General features: G+C 38.3%; 1 protein-coding gene across 4 annotated transcripts in view; it reads left to right on the top strand.

Moving 5' to 3' along the window:
- Nucleotides 1–24,789, top strand: part of DLC1 (DLC1 Rho GTPase activating protein) — a 519,553-nt gene that overhangs the window by 304,194 nt on the left and 190,570 nt on the right. For all 4 annotated transcript variants that reach the window (XM_012105836.3, XM_042241334.1, XM_060406932.1 and 1 more), the window contains exon 5: nt 1,311–1,344. In XM_012105836.3, the coding sequence (XP_011961226.2) occupies nt 1,311–1,344 (34 nt within the window). The remainder of the gene's footprint in view (nt 1–1,310; nt 1,345–24,789) is intronic.

Here is a 24,789-nt window from a genome sequence, read left to right on the forward strand (position 1 = left end):
ATGATTATATGTATCAGATCATATACATCATTTGATTGACGTATACATTGTGAAGGGCTTCCCTGATGGCTCAGAGGGTAAAGAATCCGCCTGCAATGCAGGAGACATGGGAGATGCAGGTTCAGTCCCTGGGTTGGGAGATCCCCTGGAGGAAGAAATGGCAGCCCACTCCAGTACTCTTGCCTGGGAAAACTCCATGGACGGAGGAGCCTGGTGGGCTACAGTCCATGGGCTCACAAAGAGTCAGACACAACTGAGCGACTAAGCACACAACACATACATTGTGAAAGGATTCCCTTTCATTAATTAATATACCCATCACCTCACATATTTGTCTGTTTTTGGTGAGAACATTTGAATTCTACTCTCTTAAAAAATACCAATTGTATAATACAGTTACCAACTGTAATCCCCATGGCTTTACATTCAATCCTTAGACCTTATTCATCTTATAGCTGAACATTTATACCTTTCACTGAGCCTTCCTTATTTCTCCCACTCCACCAGCCCCTGGCAACCACTGCTACCCTCTCTGTTTCATGCTTTTTGTTTTTTTAAGATTCCACATATTAAAAATACCATGTTGTATTTGTCTTTATTTCACTTTGCATAATGCCTTCAAGGCACATGTTATAGCAAATGGTATGATTTCCTTCTTATTCAGGCCTGAATAATATTACACACACACACAACCACACACACACATGCACACCACATCTTCTTTATCCGTTCATCCATTAGTGGGCACTGAGGCTGTTACCATATCTTGGCCATCGTGGATAATGTTGCAGTGCAGATGGGAGTGCAGATACCACTTTGATATCCTCTTTCCTTTTCTTTAGACATATATACTCAAATATGGGATTGTTGGATCATATATATGGAAAGTATAAAGTATTTTTAACTTTTTGAGAAAACTCCATTCTACTTTCCGTAATGGTTGTACCGAATTACATTTCCACTATCAGTGCACAAGGGTTCCCTTTTCTTCACATCCTCACCTATACTAATCATCTCTTGTCTTTTTGACGATGGACATTCTACAGGCGTGAGTTGATGTCTCATTGTAGCTTTGATTTGCGTGTCCTCGATGATTAGTGACGCTGAACACCTTTCATGTGCTTGTTTGCCATTTATATGCCTTCTTTGAAAAAAAAAAAATGTCTATTCAGTTCCTCTTCTCTGATATTTCTAGTGTCAGGCCCTATTTAATTTTTGCTTCATTTATGGGGCATCATTTTGTTCCTAATAGTATTGTTTGCTATTTCCTTCTAATGATACCACAATTTGTGGCTTTTCTTCTTTTTCAGGCGATTCCAGGTCTCTCAGAGAAGGAAAAGGCTGGTAAGTTGATGCTGGTTTTGTTTTCACTCCTATCTATTTTAGAATAAAATTCCATCTTCATGTGGACATTTCATTAAATATCTAAAATGCATATATCTCCTCAGTTTCTGGGCAGAAGTTATGGTTGAATTCCTGGAAAATAAGTTTTGTTCAAAATGCAAGGAAAAAATATGGTTTTCTAACATAACATTGTATCTTGTTAGAATAAGGTGTGTAATTCTTGTGGCCTTAATTGTAAATGTGATCACAACTCTTTTCTTGAGAAAAACAATTAGGTGTTGTTCAGTGTACTGAGGAATGGTCCTTGGAGATCTGTTGCTCATATAGTCAGCCCTTTGTATCCATGGGTTCTGCATCCATGGACTCAATCAATCTGGGTCAAAAATATTTGAAAAAGCAAAGATTTCCAGAAGGATCCAAAAGAGAAAAACTGGAATTTGCCACAAAGGCAACTCTTTACATAGCATTTACTTTGTGTTAGTTATTATAGCTAATCTAGAATGAATTTAAAGGATGTAGGAGGGTGTGTGTGGGTTGTGTATAAGTACTGGGCCATTTTATGTAAGAGGCTTGAGCATATGTGGACTTTGGTGTCCGCCAGGGAGTCCCGGAACCAGTCCCCTGAGGCTACTGAGGGACCAAGATTATGAAGGGTTTTTAAAGATTTTAGTAGCTTGTTCAGTAGTCCTAGAAAAAGTTGTACTTGTTTAAGGGTTATGTCATACCATCAAAAATACAATTGTGAAGCCATATGGACAGTTCATTAGAGAGAAATGGTAATATATCTTTGTGCTCTGTGGTACAGTTATAACTGTTAAACAATATTATGGGAAGTGGATGGGGATAAGAAATGCAGAAATATGAAAAATTAGACTCAGATTGGTGGAATGGTATGCTTTTTAACAATCTGTTGATCATCCTCAATATGGTCTTACATTTTCTGTGTAAAATTTAAAAATTCTGTTTTTGAAAAACAGATTAAAGGTGCTTTACCAAGCTTGAAGCACATCACTTAGCTCTTTGATGTGTGTAATTTTTAAAAGCCAAATTAAAAGCTTATGGAATCATCTAAAAGATGTCATGACTTCAAGTGACTTTACACTAATGCATTAGAGTTGTTCTGATAGGATTGTTTTATGGGGGATGTTGTGTCAAGTTCAGTGACTCGATTTTTGCTGCCAGATAGTTTTCACACACAAGTTTTCATAGTTTATGTCCTTCCAAGAGCTAAAGTGTTCTCCTCTGTTTAGGCTGTGTCTAGCCTCTTCTGTCTAATATATTGAAAGGTAAACCATCCAAATAAAAGAAAAACATGGAACTGGTATCTTGTGTCAGTTCAAGAGAAAAACTGCTCGGTTTATCCTGCATTGGTGTCATGCGCTGGACTAATGATATATACTAAGCAGATTCAAATTACCATTACAAGCTCTCATACCATCAATAATTGAGATATTAGCTATCTCCTTAGAACAAAACATAAATGGTGAAGAGTGCATTTGCATCACAAAGAAAAAGGAACTTCAGCCAAAGCTGTGCTTTATCTTGTGTTGTGATATTCTCTGTGATTTGCAGGATTGGCTGTGGTTTAAACAAAGGGTGTAACAGAGCAAAGTTGTCATCTTCTTCCAGAAAATCAGCACATTCTTCCATACCCCAAGGAGAAAATTAGGATAGGAATTCTTAGCTGGAGGGGCAGGGGGAGAAAGGCTGGAAATGCCACTGCTTGAGAGACTTAGAGGTGAAGACCTTTTCTGCTAAAATGACGTCGGTGTGCTAGGGAGAAGCACCTCAATTATCAAGCTCCTCTTAAAGACATTTTTATTAAAACAAAGAGCTAATTAAACAGGGAACATACATATAATGCACACACCACTTTAAAAAAACCATAATCCCAGATGTTTTTCTCCTCAACAATAACAACAACCAAGAAAAAACACGAAATTAAGTGTCACTGTTTAATTATCTCTTTGGGTCATTTTTACATTTCTGGGGCAGAAATTTTTTAAGTTGATAAGTTTCATTCACAGATGATTTGTGAAAGGTCCGATGCACTGGTTCGTATGTGTGACCTAAGCGAGCCCCCAGATGCCCTGTCTCAGACGTTTAACCCAGGATGGGCTGATTTGAGCAGAACCTGGCTTCTGTGCATTAAAACATTAGAATGATTGAAATTCACTCCAGAGTGGATTCTAAGTTAGATTTCTTGAGAATGTACAGTACATTATAAGGAAATATAATTGGAAATACAAGAAGGAGGAAATACAATTTTGTTTGAGAACATAAATACAAGAAAGAAATGTTTTTTTAATCAATGAATTTATATGTTAAGATAGAGGCTAATGTTTGAATATTTTAATCAGTTGGCAACAGATTTGCCAATTCAAAAGAGAGTATGATTCATTTCAAAAGGCTTTAAAGGACCATGAAAGTCTAATCAATTTCCTAAATTTCTAAAATTTATTATACCATATTTAAAATATTTTGAGTGTTTTATATACAAATATGAATATCTTTATTCCTTTTTATGAATCTTTGTTTTTAAGCTCTGCTAGACAGAGAAACGACAGGAAAGGCAGAGGACCTACTCAATCTTCTGGGGGTTAATTGAGCCTTTAAATAGGATTAAGCTTCATTCCCACCCCTAAGGCCTGTCATTTTTTTTCTGTTTGGCTAAATGAATGTAGCCTATTGTTTCTTATTAAGAAAGTCTATTTTAATCTGTGTGACCTCTCATCCAAGCCAACTGGAACCAGCTCCACCAGGCTTTATGAAGCTCTAAACAAAATCATTTGGGGAGCATGCTATTAATAATTCTTAAGTTGCAGTTGTGTGGTTGCCCCAGTGTGGGGTCTAAGTAGCTGTCTTCTCTTCTGATCTGTGTCGCTATATAAATTCAGCCTAGTGGAATCATTCTGCTGCTTCTCTGCCATCTTGGAATGACAAAGCCCTCCAAAGGAAGACTGTGGTTGTTAAACAGCATCCCATTGGTTCATTTACTCCACAAATATGTATTGAACAGCAACATGCACTAAGCATCATATTAAGTTTTATCAAGGAAGCTGTTATGAACAAGACCTAGTCCTCACCCAGAAGGAACTCAGGCTCTAGAGGAGAATATTGCATTGGGCCATCATCCTCCTTTTCCTCTTCTCAAAGAAAAATTCTTAACCCAAGTTATTCAGAAAGGCTCCCAAGAAAAGAATCAAATAAAAATACTGTTTTCAAGAAATTCTATATTGGAATGTGCATTCTCTAGACCTGAGAGTCCGATACATTTTGTTTTAAAAAATCAGAATTAATCGCACAAGTATTAGTATGTGTAATTGTATCCAACACAGAATAATTTCAGTTAGCTTCCTTTATGCCACCAGAATCTGTAAAGAGTGAGCCCAAAGCCACTGGTATATTTTCCAGCACATCTGCTTCCTGTCCCTGTAGCCTTGAGCAAATTACTTAACCTCTTCATTTTCCCATTTCTAGAGAATAAGTAAAGAAACTGCCATATTGTAATTGTAAGGCTACAATGCTTAGCACAAAGTAGGCTCTAAAAAATGGTAGCTGTGTCTTGCGATAATGAGTTGTGCTTATAACCTCCACGTGTGAAAGCCGGAGAGACTCTAGCTGTGGAGAGACTCTAGCTGTGTTACTCCTGACCATGTCTGCTCAGAGTTCTTGAACACTTCCTCAGGGCAACAGTTAACACTGCTGAGCAGCTGTCCATGTGGAAGAAAGAGATCACTTTCTCCAGAAGCCTCTGAGTCAGTTCATTCAGACAGAAGATTATCACAGTGTAGGCAGACTTGTCCATATTTTAATATCTCTTTAGAAATTCTTAGCTCTATTAATGTGAAATTCTCTCAAGTGAATAGATAACCTTTGATTTTTCACAAAAGATTGCTCCCTGAGCAATGTATGTCCTAGATGCTGGGGTAATTGGATCCTGCCTACTCGGTCCCACTCTCCCTCGCCTCCTGCATATAGTCCTGTCATCCTATCACCACTTGTCCATTCTCCCTGCCATTTTCTTAAAGCAGCCCTCCACTTTGCACTGGACTTTGGAAACAGCATCCAGAACTGGTTTCCCTGCCTTAACTTATCATTACCTCAGTTCACTCTCTACACTGTCACCAAAATTATCTTTGAAAAGCATCACCTGATCATATCGATTCCTACTTCAGCTTTTTGTTAACCTCCTTACTGATTGCGTGATAAGATCAAACCTTCCTGCCTGACATCACTGGCCATTTGTAATCTGGACGCTGTATCGCACTGCATATGCCCATGTCACCCCTCGAGTTCACCCTCCACCCTCCTTCTCCCCAGTTTTGTGATCTGGAGGTGGACCAGTGTGGGCAAAACTTGGGCTGCTCTCTTTTCTGTCTTCTTGCACCAGTGAGGAGCCTCAACAGGAGAATAATGATTGGGAGGACAATAGGGCTGTGAGGTTGGGTCGTTTATTCCCCCATCTGCCTCCCAAGGAATCACAGCTGGCATTTTCTACCCAAAATTCCCATGTTCTTTAAATCATTCTCTCCTCTGGCCTTGTGGTTCCCCTGCACCTTTATCAATAGTTCTGTTATTTAACTCCACTCAATTTACCCAGGTTGCCATTTGTTTCCTGCTAGGGGTTTCACTGATAAACCCACCAGTATTTTCTCTTCTTTCTGTTCCTTTGTGTTTGTCGGTTGGTTAGTTTGCCCAACTTCAGCCATAATATACAGCCACAGAACACCTTTTAACTTTGATCTTTCTACTTCTATGTAGATCATGCAACTACCTTTTTAGAAATACAGATGATAGGTGGAGACAGAGGGAGAAAAAGAGAAATTACTTATTCAGGAAAAAGAGAAGAGATAGACCATGTTTTTCTTTATCATAAATAAATAGAGTTTCACTTAATCACATGGGGGAGAAAAATATCCATCCTTACTATTTAGAACGTGTCCTCTATTGCCCAAAGGCATGTAAATTAGAAAATTACCATTGCTTTTTAGTCACCAAAATGTGACTCTCTAAGCATAAGTCATAGGGGGTACTATGAAATCTCTCATTCTAAAGTTAAATCATATAGCACAAATTTTGTTAGGCTGCAGAGTAACCCATAAAAAATATACCACAATCATGAGCCAAAAATAACTTTTTTTTTTTTGCATTTTTTTGGTCTTGAAAATGCTACTTAACCAACAATAACACCTCCTTCATGAATTATTTCCAAGGCAGGGTTAGTCCTTGATTTTTCTGTGCTCCTAGAAAACTCTGTGTTTTCAATTACTGTTTTGTCATCTTGCTTTTCTGTATGATCTCTTCTCTAGGCTATGAGTGTTTCTAGAACAGGAATATCATCTTTGTGTGCTCTGTAATTAAAACAGCTCTTAGCACATAGTATGTTCTCTGTAAATACATGTTAACCAATTAATTATAATTACAAAAATGCTTTGGCTTCAATCTTTAGAGTTAATATGGTTCTGAAACATTTTGACTCCTCACCTCAACTCCCTTCTTTATGCCTGCTACCCACACAACTGCCGAGTATCTCAACTAGGTAATTAATTAATGATGTTATTTGGGGATCTATTCCATACAAAAGTGCAAAGGGCACCATTGAGAAAGATGATTCAGAATCGAACTTTGGTTACATTCATTGGTCCTTTTTATTCGGATGATTGTTTGCCTGTCTCTAGGTTATTTTGTTGGTCACAAAATGTTAAAAATCAAGATAGTTAATGATTATAGCCTGAAACACTCGTGAAAGATAGCTTTCAGAGGCATATAACAGATTCATAGTCTCTCCAAACTTTGTGTTATGGCAACACAGAACATAGAAATCAAGCACTTCTTTGTGAGATGTGTAAGAGGGGAAAACAAGGTTTTCACAATTTCATTACAAGCTCCTTGTAAACACAGTAAATAACAAAGCCCAGACACAGTGCCTTTTGGTATTAATTTTCTTGGCTGCCTTTGACCATTGAGAAGGAAAATGATCGATAACAAAAAGAAGAAAACTAAAATGCAAAGATATTCCTCCTTTTCCAGTCTTATTATCATTTCTTTAATTCAGAGACCTGCCCATGCAATGTAAGATTCCACTCTAAATCATGTTCCAATATCGACAGATCCAAAAAGATTTGACAGACAAAACTAGGGCTGCTCGATTTCAGCATTCTTTTCTGAAAGATTGTGCCCTATTCTGTGTCTCCATTTTAGTACAGATTAGGTCAGTTTTAGGGCTGTCTCACTCACTAGACTCTAAGCATCTTGCAAGATGGAATTTTGTTTCATTCAGCTGTGTTTCGAATGCCTGGCATTATGGTAGTTGCCCTATATTCGGTAAATGAATGGATAAATGAGATATTTTTAAAATCTCCAAATACAATACTCCCAAAGCCAAATGTAGAATCTTATCATTTTATTCTAGGTGAAACACTTTCTGTACTGCAAAGACCCCCAGCTGTTTCACAGGGTTAGACAGGATCTGAAAATTGTCTTTATCGGGCTAGACTGGCCTTTGGCCAACATTCCAAATTCTGTATTTCCTTTCACTCTCAGAAAATGAATTTCATTAGTTTTTTACTAATGGCTTATAAATACTCACTTATTTTACTTTTCTTAGTATTATAGCCTCTGTTTGCCTGATTTTTTATGAGAAAGGAATTTAGAGTATGCCCACAAATAACCTCTCAGTTTTTCTGAAACCTAATGTAAACTAATCCATGAAAAATTTGGCTGTGGTTGACTGGGCTGTTGAGAGAAAACACATTAGCTTTCAGGTATCAAGGAATTCGTGAAAAATATAAGTAAGTTATTCTTAAATGCCAAAGATCTTGAATTCATAGGATATTTTCCAGTACAGATAATTTTCTAAGTCTGTTTCTTAATGTTCTATTGGTATTCCATTTATTACCATGTAGGTAAAATAAAGCTACTATATCACCAGAACCAAGCAAACATATTTCCTTTTCTTCTCAATTATATTACAAGCAATACAAGTGCCTGATAATTTTTCTTTTAACAAGTAGCAATTCAAATATTGCTTCCTGCACATGGAGTGGTTATCAAAAAGGAATGGTATCTTTTTACAGTATTTAATGATTCCTATGATGTATTGCTGTTCATGAATTCTCTTCCACATCAGGGGTGTGAGCTCCATGAAGGAATAAACCCTTCATTTCATCTTTGTCAGCCCTCACCCAGTATATGATCTTGCACAGAGCAGATGCTCAAGAAGCAGTTTTAAATCAATCCATTTATGTGATTTACCAAACAACTCATACTGGCGTTTAGTTCATCTCTGATCTATCAGTGACCATAGCTTTCAACAGTATTTGACAAACTTGAAAATTCTTCCTCTAAAAAGTCTTGTGAACATTTTGCTGTCTGACTTTATCACTAAAAGAATGGCTCTCAGCCAGAGGTGGCTATGAACTACCTGGACAGGCTCATGAGGCAGTTCTGCATTTCCATATTTTAACTGACATTGACCTTCGATTAGTAGAAAGGTTCATTTGTCATTTTTATTCTCCCCTGAAGAAAGACAATTTATGAAAAGGCCTCCTTCTATCAGTTTTATTTACAAAGCAATACAGCTTGCATTTAGTTTGAAAATCATATCTGATCATCTGATCCCTTCAAGTATTTACCTTCATAGAGTCCACAGTTTGCAATTCGGTTACTCTTATTAATAGTTTGAATATACACACAAATACATGCCCACAAGATAATTGTGTATTATTCTAATTTCTTTAGAAACGTGCCACTTACCCTGGAAAGGTACATATAAGAGGTATTACTTTGACGTGAGTATGGATTGACCAAAAATTCTGCTGGTGTGATCATATTTTTCTTCTCTTCTTGATCCTCTGTTGGTTTTAAGGACTTTGATTTGTGTTTCTATAGGCAAAAGATTGAGATCAGTATTTCTTCCAGATGGATCCATAAGTATTTCTGTTTTATAATTAAAGTATGATTTTGAGATACGGCTTATCTAAGTGGGACATCTAAGACACTAATTTACAATCATAATAAAGTAACCAATACCCAAGAAAAGGGTGGTGCTCATATTGTTATGTGCAGGCTATCCAGAGTACCAGTTTGGCCATTTCAGGAGAATGGTTCATGACTAGAAGAAACTATTTTGCCCTGACTACCGTTATCATGTAGAAATGATCTTCTAGAGTTCTACGAGTGATGTTTAAGCAAAATGGTCATCAAAAGCCCTCACTTGCCCACCAGACTGGGGTTTTGCTTTTTGTCTTAATTTTTCTAACCATTCTGCTTCCCCAGAAAACATATTCCAGTGACTCCCAACTGCTAATGTTATAAACTACTTTTTTTCCCTCTCAGTTTTCTTGAGATTTAATTGACAGACAGCACTGTGTAAGTTGAATGTATACAGCATAATGATTTGACATAGATATATCATGAAATGATTACCACAAGAAGTTCAGTGAATATCCATCCTCTCAGAAAGATACAAAATAAATAGGAAAAACTTTTTTTTCTTGTGATGAGAACTCTTAGGATTTACACTCGTAACAACTTTCCTGTATAACATACAGCAGTGGAGCTAATGGTAAAGAACTTGCCTGACAATGCAGGAGACACAGGAGATGTGGGTTTGAGCCCTGGGTCAGGAAGATCCCCTGGAGAAAGGGAAGGGCAATCTACTCCAGTATTCTTGCCTGGAGAATCCCATGGACAGAGGAGCCTGGCGGGCTGTGGCCCACAGGGTCGCAGAGTCAGCTATGACTGAGGCAACTGAGCACCACTGAGTGTTGATCATATTCTTTGTGTTGTGCATCACATCCCTAGTATTGCTTATTTTATAATTGCAAGTTTGAACCTTTCGACCTCCATCCAATTACCCCTCTGTACCACTGGTAATACAAACCTGATCTCTTTTTCTATGAGTTTGTTTTTGCAGTATATTGACCTACAACATTATGTCAATCCTGGTGATAAACTCCTTAAAATAAATGTTAAATCTGTTGTTTCTATGGATTTGAGGAAATAAATAAATGGAGAACAACATGGTACACGTCATCACTCCTTTATCTACCCTTTTTAAGTCTCTGGTCTTCTATGTATTTATCCAGTGTTTTCCCTGCTGTGTTGTGATTTCCTGAAAGGCAGACATTTTCCCTGCACCTGTATAGCACCAGCCTCTTAGGAGGTTTTTGACTTAATGTCTGTCGAATGAATGGTTGAATGGATCAATATCAAACATCTACTCTGTGCCTGCACTTTTTTAAGCACTTTATTGATATGACTTAATTTAATCCTCTAGCAATCATAGCGTAGACGTAATGTTTTCCACATTAGGGAGATGAGGAAGCTGAGACTCAGAGAGGTTTCCTAAAATAACCAAAGTCACACTACCGCCGAGGCAAGATTCAAAGCAAGCAACACAGGCTAGAGCGTGTGTTCTTAACCACTATGCTGCAGGTAGTGGTTAAATGCCAAGGTTCTTGAGGCTGATGAACAAATTTTTCCTTAATCAGACCTTACCCTTCCTTTCCCACCTTATCTCCCGTCCTCCCCTAACTTGCGTCTTCCGCTGTAACCATGGTAGCAACCTTGCTTTTCTCCTGAATTTGCTTCTGTATAAATTGACCTTTGTTCCTCCTGCTTCCCTTCCAGAAATTTAACTCCCCCATCCCCCAAGGTCTCATTTGGGTCCAACCTTCACTGTAGTCTTCTGTGACAACTCCTGCTCATATTAATTTCATGCTTTTTGAAATGATACAGCATGTATAGTCTGTTATGGTCATTTTCATTCTTAATCATATGTGGATTGCCATTGTCCATTGCATGTTCTGCCCTCAGCAGCTTTGTAAGAATCCTTCGCACTGTGCTGTGCACCTAAGAGGGGGTTACTGAATTGATAGACTTTATTTTTTTAGAGAAATTTTCAGTTCACAGGAAAACTGAGTGGAAAGTACAGTTCAAATTATATAAGATTCTTTTAACGTATACTACAGACATAGTAAAAAGATCAGGAATTGCCAGGGGTTGGGGAAAGGGAGGCATGAGCTGATGGAGCACAGAGGGTTTTTAAGACAGGGAAGCTATTCTATGTGATGCCTCAGTGGTACAACAGGTAGGCTTTTCACACTGGCTTCTTTCACTTACAACTATGCATGTAAGGTTCCTCCATGTCTTTTCATAATGTAATAGCTTGTTTCTTGTTCAGTTCAGTTCAGTTCAGTTGCTTAGTCATGTCCGACTCTTTAGTATTAATATTACATTGCTTGAATATGCCACATTTAAAGGAGCTTATTTAACATACTTGTAGTGTAAAAATGTTTCAACTCATTGATCATAAAATATATTGCACACGCCACATTTGTTAACTTTTATCCCTTCTTCTTTAGGCAAAAGTGACTCTCTTCTCTTAGCCATTGATTGTGATTACTTCCTCTCTCTCCTTCAGAATTTCTTCATGTTTTCAAAAGAAAGATACCACTACTAAATGTGTTACCCACAGCAGTTATTTATTGTGCACCTGCCTCGCGGTCTCTGAGAAGAGACGCTTCCTCGACATCATCTTTAGCACACCCTAAGCTCACAGAATTTGACTCTCTCCTGCTCCAAAGCTGGTGCTCCCTCCACCTTGTCCTGCCTAACAGTACCATGTCTCCCATCCCTGAGTCTTCTAATAAAAGTATGACTGAAATTAGTGAAACTCTGATAGTTCATATAGTTTATGTGGTCTACTTATTTCTCTCCTTATGCTTTTGCTCCTGAAGTTTACTGTTCCCAAAACACTCTTCTATTGTTTTTCTCTCCAAATCATACACTTCCTTCAAGGATTTGCCTAAGTGTTATTTTTTGCCCAAAACCTCAGTTGCTCTATTGTTGGATGAGCTCTTCCTTTGAATCAAACAGATGTCACTGCTCATCTTATCTTCAGCCCTGGCAAGTGGCACCCTGTGAACACTGTGACCTCCCTCCCCCCATCCTAGCCCATGGCCAGAGTTCACTGGACTGGGGGCAGGTGGCTGGGGTGAGAGACACACGTGACTCAAGGCCAGAGAATACATTGAGTGACCAGTGGACGATCTGTTTCTCTCTTTCAGTTTTCCTCCTCCTTCCTTCCTTCTCTCTCCTTCTTCACATTATGAGCCAGAGAAACTCAGTCAAGCTGTAACAGGTACTTTGGACTCCACTGTTAGATGGAGTCACAGAGGAAACATGATTCTGCAAAGAGGAGCAGGGTAAAGGGGCAATTGACCCAAAAAAGAAGAGTAGAGATGATGCAAACTAGAGAAAGAGATGGAAAAGGAAACTGCTTCTATCAGTTCCAGCTCTCAGGAGGTCCCCACCCCTCATCTGCAGGGTATCTCTATGTCCTCACATCTCACAGCAAGGAGATCAAACCAGTCAATCCTAAAGGAAATCAACCCTGTATATTCATTGGAAGGACTGATGCTGAAGCTGAAGCTCCCATGTTTTGGCCACCTGATGTGAAGCACTGACTCATTAGAAAAGACCTTGATGCTGAGAAAGATGGAGGGCAGGAAAAGGGGACAACAGAGGATGAGATGGTTGGATGACATCACTGGCTCAATGGACATGAGTTTGAGCAAACTCCGGGAGACAGTGAAGGACAGGAAAGCCTGGCATGCTGCAGTTCATGGGGTCGCAAAGAGTCGGACACAATTTAGCAACTGAACAACATCATCAACATGAATGAGTTCTTTGCATTCAGATGATTAGGCATCCTTCTCCAAATCCATACTGAATATAATTAGTGTCAAAAATAGTCAATTGTTTATCTGTCTTCTAACACTATTTTTTGCTTCATATATTTGTATAATATGAACATATACATGTTCAAAATATGTAATATGCAGCAACCATGAAGAACCATGGAATATTTTATGATTTTTATGATTTATTTTACTCTAAAACATCTAGCAAGAACTGCATATATAGTGACTGTTCAATAAAGTTAGTTTTCCAGTTACACTGCCATTTTAGGCTACAGAGCTCTATTACTACTTCATAATTACCTGTTAACCCAGGGAACGTGTTTCTCCATTTTCAGTCGCCTTCAACCATCATATCTTGTATTTATGAGATTCATGGGTTGATTGTCTTTTTCCCCTTGACCAAATAAATCATCTCCTTTTAAAATCACTTAACGTCATCCTGACCATGCCATTCAGTTTTTAATTTACATTGTAATTCATTTGAGTCAAGTGCTGTTGCCCTCAACAATTTCATATTTTTATAGTCTATATTCACATTCCCTTATTCCACTGAATATGATTAACATATGTCAGATATTAAATAATAAGAGTTAACAGTAAAACCAAAAGAGGGAAGCGTACAAACAAATAATCAGGGAGTGAGACAGTTGATACATTTTTAAAAATGTCTTTAAAAGGAAAAAAATCTGAATTCTATTAAACTTACCTATATCTTATGACTTAGTATTTTTTTAATCTTAAAACGTCACCTATGTTTGTGGGATATAGAAGCATTTCTATGATTTTTTTTCCCCCTCTGAGACCACCAATGATTGAATTCTAGCTGCAGTCATGAAAACAGTAGCTTTCATCTGTGTAAAACCCAGCTCAGCCAGGTGGGGAATATAAGGGTTTTCTAAATTTGTGATTTTTGGTAAGTCAGAACACCAGCTTATTTATTACAGCATGAAACTTTCATTGTTTTGTAATATTTTTGAGTACCAAATTTGGGGGCCTTAAAAAAAACAAGTTATCTTGCTCTAACGTGTGACCCTGACTCTAAGATGGCACTCATCACTCTGCAGCTAATCAGGAGCCGTGCTCCCAGATGGTCCCAGACAGCAGAACGTAAACAGAGCAGTGACCCCACCGTCCTCACACGCAGGCAGCTCCCTGGCCCTCTGTGATGTGGACACAAGCATTGTGACAAAGAGATGTTAGAAATGACTTTCGCAATAGAGCTATTCTGACACACAGACAAATAATTTCGGGTGTTTCAAAAGCACTCCCATCTGGAATGGAAGCCAGTTTTTAAAAACTAACTGCAGATCACAGATAGCAAGACTTTTTCCCAGAGGAAACAAAATATAAAATTTCAGCAAAAGAGGTTTAGTTAGATTACAGATAGAAGGAAGCCATGGTTGCATTTTCTGTCCCGGTAGAACTTAAGTGAGCCAGGCCAACAGCGCAGATCCATAGGAAGAATTCCACATCTGGAAAATCTTTCCTCCATCTGTGGTAGGTTTCCAGCCTCTTGCTCTTTCTCTACCATTTCCCATGACTTCAGCTTATCTCCTTTCTGTTTTCTTTAGTGAAGTTATTTAACCCTTAGGGGTTTCAGATTTTTGTTTTGTTTTGTTTTTAAGAGGAAGGAGAGCAAAGGAATATTTTATAACATTTTTATGATTCTCTGGAATTGAGCCTGGTTTATATTTAAGTGTCTACGTAAGTGATATAGATGGTAAAAAATATATGTATGTGTATATGTATATATATAAAGTACCTAGTCAATTATATGGAATTATTTTTTTAGGAATGCATTAGATAGACAGTGCTTTGATTTTTATTTTACTAGATTGAATATTGGTATTAATCTTCCAATTCGAGAGTCTTAACTTTGTTTGCCTCAAATCATAGATGTTAATATCATAGAGCACATAGAAATAGTTACACTATTCATATCATAGAACTCATTAATATCTTATTTAATGCAATTAACAAATAATATTTATGATTGAATCTTTGTCTTACTGAGCCCCCTCCTAAATGTTAAATGAGTTACGTGGCATTGATGTTTGGATTTTCTTTTCTTGTCTGCCCTTACACTTTCTCTTAGAAGTCTCATCCAATAGAGATGTGTCTACCTAAAGTCCAGGCCCAGTGAGTCAAACTGCCCACCTTGTTTCCAGCTGCCCCTGAGACTCCATCACAAGAATGTGTATACTCTCCACATCCTGCTCTTTCTACTTCAGAGCCTTCACTACTCCTGTTACCTTTTCCTAAAATTTCCTTTGATGCTATCTCCAAATTGCTTTATATACCTCCTCTTTGAAAGCTTCTAAGATCTCCACTACTCTGAAGACAGCCCTTTTTACCAGATCTCTCTATATTATATTTAAACTTCTCATACAGTGTTTATCTTTTTATGCCTTTTGTTATGATTTTTAAGACTTATTTTTTCATGCTATATAATCAAACCAATGTCTAATTTATCCTTGAATGCCTTACACATAAAGAAGATTTAATAATTTTTCTGCTTGAAAGAAAAATGGCATTTTTAATTGAAAATAAAACCATACTCTCTTAATGCAAGATGTTGAAGTACGCTTCAACATTTTCTAGAATTGTTGTTTAGTTCTTCAGTTGTGTCCAACTCTTTGCAACCCCACAGACTGCAGTACTCCAGGCTTACCTGTCCATCACCAACTGCTGGAGCTTGCTCAAACTCATGTCCATCAAGCTGGTGATGTCATCCAACCATCTCATCCTCTGTCATCCCCTTCTCCTCCTGCCTTCAATCTTTCCCAGCATCAGGGTCTTTTCCAATGAGTCAGCTCTTTGCCTCAGGTTGCCAGACTACCGGAGCTTCAGCTTCAGCATCAGTCTGAGTTCAGACTGATTTCATTCATCCTTCCAATGAATATGCAGGGTAAATTTCCTTTAGGATTGACTGGTTTGATCTCCTTCCAAGGGACTCTCAAGAGTCTTCTCCAACACCACAGTTCAAAAACATCAATTTTTCAGCACTTAGCCTTCTTTATGGTCCAACTCTCACATCCATACCTGACTACTGGAAAAACCATAGCTTTGATTAGATGGGCCTTTGTCAGCAAAGTAATATTTCTGCTTCTCAGTATGCTGTCTAGCTTTGTTATAGCTTTTCTTCCAAGGAGCAAACGTCTTTTAATTTCATGTCACCATCTGCAGTGATTTTGGAGCCCAAGAAAATAAAAGTCTGTCACTGTTTCCATTGTTAGCCTATTTGCCCTGAAGTGGTGGGACTGGATGCCATGATCTTCACTGTTTGTGTGTTGACTTGCACGCCTAATTTTTTCACTGTCCTCTTTCACCTTCATCAAAAGGCTCTTTAGTTCCTCTTTGCTTTCTGCCATAAGGGTGGTGCCATCTGCATATCTGAGGTTATTGATATTTCTCCTGGCAATCTTGATTCCAGTTTGTGCTTCATCCAGCCTGGCATTTCACATGATATACTCTGCATATAGGTTAAATAAGTAGGGTGACAGTATACAGCCTTACTCCTTTCCCAATTTGGAAGCAGTCTGTTGTTCCATGTCCAGTTCTAACTGTTGCTTCTTGTCCTGCATACAGATTTCTTAGGAGGCAGGTAAGGTGGTCTGGTGTTCCCATCTCTTTAAGAATTTTCCACAGTTTGTTGTGATTCACACAGTCAAAGGCTTTAGCATAGTCGGTGAAGCATAAATAGATGGTTTTTTTTTTTTTCTGGAATTCTCTTGTCTTTACTATGATCTAGTGGATGTTGGCAATTTGATCTCTGGTTCCTCTGCCTTTTCTAAATCCAGCTTGTACATCTGGAATTTTCTAGAATATTTGTTTTAAAACCCAGTTTCCTATATTCCTTCATGCTTCCTTAATCAGAATATCTTAGACCCAAGAATCTTAAATGTTACATACTCTCCAGGGAATTCTTATCCGTACTAAAGTTTAAGGATCATTGCTTAATGTCAATGAAAGTTTCACATTTATTCTTCCACAGGCACATAACTTTCATTACATAGTTCAAAGTTTGTACGGCATAACAAAAGCCTAAGGCTTAAGAAAAATTATCCTGACACTGAAAGACTTGAGAAATGTCATATTTTATCATAAATATAACCAGAAATGTTTCTGAATATCTGTTTTTACCAAATAGTGTGCTGTGGTTATAAAACTATTTAAGACACTAGCCTCGGAGAGCTTATGGTCAAGGTGAGAGAAAGGATATCTATGAAAAGTTGGTTGAAACAAGCAGAGTCATGAGAGGTGTCCTATTGTGTCCTACAGTTTCACATATTATCCAGCATACTCACTGCCTAATCAAATTAAAATAACAGCATTTTAAAGCAGTGGAAATAACTCCAGATGCACATATGATAGGAGGAGGAAAAAAAAAAAAAAAACAGAGACTCTGCAGTGAAGAGCTGGAGGTCCTGGTTATTCCACTTCTCACATTCAGTGTGCTCAGTCACTTCAGTCGTGTTCGACTCTGCAACCCCTGTATTGTAGCCTGCCAGGCTCCTCTGTCCGTAGGATTTTCCCAGCAAGAATACTAGAGTGGGTTTCCATGCCTTCCCCTAGGGGATCTTCCCGACATAGGGATAGAACCCGTGTCTCCTGTGTCCTTTATTGCAGGCAGATTCTTTACCTGCTGAGCTACTGGGGAAGCCCCTCACATTCAATAAGGAGATGTTTATCTGGACAGGGTTCTTGTTTTAGATATAAATTTCTCCACACCCACCTCGTCCTCTCCTGCAGCTAATCCTCATCTTTGAATGGCCTAGCAAGAAGCATCAAGCACCACATAACAGAAATTCCACCCTCTGTGAGATGGAGGGTGTTTGGAGATGAAGGAGTAACCTGTGCAGTGGTGATTCTGGACAGTCAGATGGCAGAAAGACTCGATGAATTAGGGAAAAGGAAAAAATCTCAGGAGTCATGTTCAGAGAGGGAAATGAAGGAATGATGTAAATAGTTTATACATAATTTATGGAATCCTAGAAACAGCCCAAGTGACACTGAAAAATCACTGCCATATACTGCTGACAGCTGATGTAAACATTATAGTTCTTTAGTAAGTCCACAGTCTTTAGCTTCCCCTCGGTGGAACCTGTTATCCCTATTCCAGGTTAATGCAAGTCCAGCCAAATGTCAGCCCATCCTTACCCTCTTTCTCTCTCCTCGCCCCCGCCCCCCTTCCCCCCCGCCCACTATAAAGCTCAGCACCAGAGATCGGGGTTGGAGGGGAGGTCTGGGAATGAGGGGTGTCAGTACATGCTTCTTTTCCTGCCTCTTCTGTTGAGGCAGCACAGAGTTTCCTTATTCCAGACCTTGAGGACACATCCCTTGAGAATGCCTCCAGCCTGCTGGGCAAGATACGTAGCAATGACTAAGTGGTGAGATAGTCAAGAGACTCTAGACTTTTATCTGAGAGAGGACACCTGGGCTGGAACAGTCCAGAGAAAGTCTGGGGAAACAGAAAGCTGTGAAAGCTGGAATGGAACATCTGACACGTTTCTAGGCAAGGAAAGTGGTGTTGGCGAAGTTAGGCTTCGTGGGGACGCGCAAGACACGCTGATGCAATGGTGCGGCCTGGCCAGCTGGAGCCCAGAGTTTGTCTTTGGAAGGAGAGAAGATAGGGAAAAATGGGATGAGTCCAGACTCTGGCAGGCCTCAGAGAGGGATTTTAGTTTTCACTAAGAATAGTAAATCTTTTCAAATTAATCAGTGGTATTACCCCAGCTGCAGAAATCTAGACATCCTCATTCTTAACTCTTTATTAAGTAGCTTGGAAAAAGGAGGCAGAAACTTTTTTTTTTTAATGATGTACTACAATACCAAAAATCCATTAGATTACAGCTATAGTCAACACTGATCAAGGACTTTTAATATGTATACATCACAAGGAATTCAGTGATGAGTTTAGAGAAAAGTCAGAAGATTTGGGGTTATGTTTTTATTTTGGTGATACACTTTTAAAACTTTAGTTCTACTTTATTATAATTCACCATGCTCATGATAAGAAGTAATGAGTGATAGTCTTAAGATAAAAAGGAGGTAACATATGAATCTAGGAAACGAAAGAAAATCAGTTCGGTTCAGTCACTCAGTTATGTCCAACTCTTTGTGACCCCATGGACTGCAGCATGCCAGGCTTCTCTGTCCATCACCAACTCCAGGAGCCTACTCAAATTCATGTCCATCACATCGGCAATGCCATCCAACCATCTCATCCTCTGTCGTCCCCTTCTCCTCTCACCTTCAATCTTTCCCAACATCAGGGTCTTTTCCAGTTAGTTCTCATCAGGTGGCCTAAGTATTGGAGTTTCAGCTTTAGCATCAGTCCTTCCAATGAATATTCAGGACTTATTTCCTTTAGGATGGACTGGTTGGATCTCCTTGCAGTCCAAGGGACTCTCAAGAGTCTTCTCCAACACCACAGCTCAAAAGCATCAGTTCTTTAGTGCTCAACTTTCTTTACAGTGTCTTTACACAAGATTTTAGGGGCTTCCCTGGGGGCTCAGCAGTAAAGAATCTGCCTGCCAATGCAAGAGATGCAGGTTCGATTCCTGGGTTGAGAAGATCCCCTAGAGAGGGAAGTGGCACCCCACTCCAGTATTCTTGCCTGGGAAGTCCCATGGACAGAGGAGCCTGGTGGGTTATAGTCGATGGGGTCGCAAAGAGTCGGACACGACTGAGCGACTGAACTGAACTGAACTGAAACACTTATGAAACAGTATTTTACCTTTTTTCTCCATGTAGATTGTTGTTGTTATTGTTGTCTAATGTTTAATTGCTAAGTTGTGTCCCACTCTTTTGCCACCCTGTTACCGGTAGCCAACTAGGCTCTTCTGTCCTTGGGATGTCCCAGGCAAGAGTACTGAAGTGGGTTGCCATTTTCTTCTCCAGGGAGTCTTCCTGACCCAGGAATCAAACCCCAGTCTCTTATGCCTCCTGCATTGTCACGCAGATTCTTTACCATTGAGCCACCAGGGAACCCCTCTCCATGTAGATACAAGGAAGCTAAATTACCACCCCTTGAAATACTCAAGCAGGTATTTTCTCTAGGTATATTATACATACATTTAGAGCAGGGTTCCCCAAACTATTTATGGTGACCAATTTTTTTTTATCTCTTCTGGACATATACCATTTTAAAATGAAAAAGAGAGCACTGAAAAAATAAAATTGAGGCAAAAACAGAAAAAAAAAGAAGGCAAAGTGTGTTATGATCAGATTCAACAGACATAGAATTACTCTGTCAAACTATTATACTATGCTGTGCTGTTCTGTTGCTAACTTTATCTGACTCTTTTACGATCCCATAGAACGCAGCCCACCAGGTTCCTCTGTCTATGGGATTTCTCAGGCAAGAATACTGGAGTGGGCTGCCATTTGCTTCTCCATGGGATCTTCCTGACCTAGCGATTGAACCCACATCCCCTGCTTGGCAGGCAGATTCTTTACCACTGAGACACCTGGGAAGCCCCCTAACACTATTTTTTTGTTGTTATTCAGTCGCTCAGTCATGTCCGACTCTTTGCAACCCCATGGACTGCAACACGCCAGGCTTACTTGCCCTTCACCATCTCTCAGAGCTTACTCAAACTCATGTCCATTGAGTTGGTGATACCATCCAACCATCTCATTCTCTGTCGTCCCCTTCTCCTGCCTTCAATCTTTCCTAGCATCCTGGTCTTTTCTAACGAGTCAGCTCTTTGCATCAGGTGATCATAGTATTGGAGCTTCAGCCTCAGCATCATTCCTTCCAGTGAATATTCAGGATTGATTTAGATGTTTCTAAATGCTTCCTCTATTTCTGTGCTCATCTCCGGATAGTTGTCTGTCCATTCTACATTCCCACCAGCAATGTATAAGAATTCCAGTTGCCTCACATCCTCTCCAATATAGTTCTTGGTATGGTTTGTCTTTTTACTTTTAGTAAGTAGTGGTATTTCAATATGCTTTTTTTTGTTTGTTTGTTTTTTGTTTTTTTTTTACATATATTTTATTTTATTATTAGTTTTTTAATTTTAAAATCTTTAATTCTTACATGCGTTCCCAAACATGAACCCCCTCCCACCTCCCTCCGCATAACATCTCTGTGGGTCATCCCCATGCACCAGCCCCAAGCATGCTGTATCCTGCGTCAGACATAGACTGGCAATTCAATTCTTACATGATAGTATACATGTAATATGCTTTTAATTTTCATTTCCCTAGTGAGGCCAATCGTCTTTTACTGTACTTACTGGTCATTCATATATCTTCTTTTATGAAGATTCTTTGCCCCATTGTTAAAGCCTGGTTATTTGCCTTTGTGTTACTGAATCATAAGATTCTTCATACATTCCAAAAACAAGTTGTTTATGATATATGCTTTACAAATATTTCTTCCCAGCTAGTAGCTTGTATTTCTCTCTTCTTCATTGACCTTTTAAAAGAACAGAGGTTTTTGTTCTATTTTGTTCTCTCTCTTTTCTTTTTTTATGATTCATGTTTATCAAGGCCTAGGAAAGCTTTACTTAACTTAAAGTCACGAAATTTCTCCTATGAGTCTTAGAGTTTTACATTTAGGTTTCTGGTTCATGGTCCATTTAGACTTAATGCTTAAAGTGTGAGGTAAGTGTGGAGATTCATTTTTCCCATATGGTTACCCAGTTATCCCAGCAACATTTGAAAATAATTATCTTACCCCAATGGCTTACCTTGGCATCTTTATCAAAAATCAACTGAATGTGTAGTAAGTATGGACCTATTTTGGGAATTTTTATTTTGTTCCATTGGCCTATATGTCTATCCTTAAAATCAGTATCATCCTTCCTTGAATTGATTACTGAAGATTTATAGTCAATCTTGAAATCAGGTAGTGTAAATCATCTAAAAATTGCTCTTCTTTTTAAAAGTCTTTTTAGGTTCATATAGTCATTTGTATTTTCAAAAATACTTTTTAGAATCAACTTGTCAAGTTTTTTTTAAAAACCCTCATGGAATTTTCATTGTTTTCATGTTGAATCTATGTATTATTAAGGGGAGATTATTATGGGGAAAACCCTAACAATTTTGAGTTTTCAAATCCATGAACATGGTATATGTCGCTATTTATTTCAGTCATTAGTTTCTCTTAGCAGTTTCTTATAGCATTTAATGTATATGTTTTTGTCTACATATTTGTTAAATCTGTCTCTAAGTAGTTGTTAAATCTGTCTCTAAGTAGTTTATATTTTTTAATCATATCATAAGTGGCATTTATTTTAATTACAGTCGTTAATTGCTAGTATATGGAAATACAACTGATTATTTTATGTTGACCTTGAATCTTATGACCTTGTTAAACTTAATTTTTATTTCTAGTTAACCCAAATAGATGTTAATCAATTTTATTGATTATTTTCAAAGAAATAGATTTGATCTTCTCTATCATTTGTCCATTTTCAATTTCCATGATTTCTGTCTTATTTTATTATTTCCTTTCTTCTGCTGGCAGGTCAGTAGCAGCCATTTTTCTGACACTAATTTAGTCCCCCTACTGACACATAACTCTTTTGGGGATTTCATCCAGTGCCCCAGATTACCTGAGGACTCCTTATGCCAACTGGTGGGAACAGAAGCAATCCTAGGCTTCAGTGAAAGTGAAAGGGGCTTCCTTGTGGCTCAGCTGGTAAAGAATTTGCCTGCAGTGTGGGAGACGTGGGTTTGATCCCTGAGCTGGGAAAATTGCCTGCAGAAGGGAAACGCCACCCGCTCCAGTATTCTGGCCTGGAGAATTCCACGGGCTCTACAGGTGCACAGTGTCAGACACGACTGAGCGACTTTCACTTTCACTTCATTAGCTCCAGGAAGTTATCTGCCTCCTGACCTCCCATACCTCTTTCCCTGGCTTTGGAGAGCTCCTTCTTATACATGTGCCAATGAGCATTCAGTCAAGCGTTTGGGGAGACCCCTCTGCAGACCTCCTAAGCTCACTCTCTATGCCGTGCCTTCTGCCCTGCTTCAGTCCCACAAACTCTGATCTCTTTCCCCTCAAGACTGTCAGGTTGTGTGTGGCTTTCCTATTTCTGCTCCATGACCCAGAAATGTCTCCCAGGCAGTAAGGTGGGGCAATAGGATAGCTCATCTATTTGCTTTTTTGACCTTTTAGAGATTACAGTCCTGCATTATCTATTTTACATTTTCTGAAAAACACTGTATTCGTGTATGTGTTTATGTGTGTGTGTGAGAGAGAGAGAGTGAGAAGAGAAGACGAGGATCCCTTCGTGGACAAAAGCTAAGTCAACCTGTAAAAGAGTTTTTTCACAAAAACATCCCAGCCTTTTAGTATTGGCACTGTTGCAGGTCTTATCACAATATAAAACATTTATTAGAAGGGTGTAATCAATAGGTTACATTAACATAGACAAATATTTGGATTCCTATTTGGTCTGACTTTGAAATTATTCCTGAGTGTATATGCTTGAGTATACCGTTCAGCTATCATCCAGAATTAGTTATGATTTATATTAGTGTAGCATGTTATTTGAGGTTATTGTTAATTGTTATAATCCAAAGGATAATCCATACCTGGCATTCCTTACTGAGACTTGTGGCAGTGGACATACAGAAAGGTAAAATAAACAGTTTTAATATATTATTTGTTTTCCAGAAGGAAGCCTTATAATTCAAAATCGGTGAGAGGTTATTTCTTTTTGATGCAGATCTCAATAAGATTATCCATAAAATAGCTGGTATGAATTAAAATAAATACAATTTAAAAACAATCCATGGTAGTCATAATAAACTTTAAACCTGAGTAAGCAGAGAAATTACATGACTATAATTCTGTGTCATAATGCTGCTGCTGCTGCTAAGTCTCTTCAGTCATGTCCGACTCTGCGCGATCCCATAGACGGCAGCCCACCAGGCTCCCCCATGCCTGGGATTCTCCAGGCAAGAATACTGGAGTGGGTTGCCATTTCCTTCTCCAGTGCATGAAAGTGAAGTCGCTCAGTTGTGCCTGACTCTTAGCGACTCCATAGACTGCAGCCTACTAGGCTCCACCGTCCTTGGGATTTTCCAGGCAAGAGTACTGGAGTGTGTTGCCATTGCCTTCTCTGGTCATAATGTTAGACTCCTTTAATTAATAAAATACTGGAATTTTACATTGTGAAGAATAACGGATAGGAAACTAAAAGAATAAAAGGAAGAATTTAAAATTAAAAGAAAATTAAGACTAAGAAAAAGGAGATCACTTCCTTCTAAAGTTTTTACTGTACCTATAATTTATTTTACCATTAGATAGCCTATTATTTTATAAGAAAGAAAATTTATATTTATAGGAAAATATAAATTATATATGCATTATTTTTTTAGCATTAGTATTGGTGAGGTATCCATGTATGTTTTTCTATAGAAATTTAAAATATTTTAACTTTCTGAAATCATAACAAAATAAAATTTGAAATTATTATATTAAAAAATTATGGGAGCACCATTACTTTCTCTTTCCATTCTCTATCATTTTTATTATCTCTTTGCTAAAAATGTCAGTATAGAAAATGAGTCAACTACAGAAAATGAGAAAGAAATAATTGAGACAGGAGTAAAACAAGATAAATGAACAATTCCAAAGAAATATATTCAAAGCCACTTGAACATAGCTTGAGGAAAGGATTAAAAGTGATCCATTAATTTATTAATAGTTAAGATTCTGTTGAGGTATTTTTCAGAAAGGGAATGAGGCCATCTAGCCCAGTAGAATTAT

This window comes from Ovis aries, chromosome 26 (assembly GCF_016772045.2).
Source record: "Ovis aries strain OAR_USU_Benz2616 breed Rambouillet chromosome 26, ARS-UI_Ramb_v3.0, whole genome shotgun sequence".
Taxonomy (NCBI): domain Eukaryota; kingdom Metazoa; phylum Chordata; class Mammalia; order Artiodactyla; family Bovidae; genus Ovis; species Ovis aries.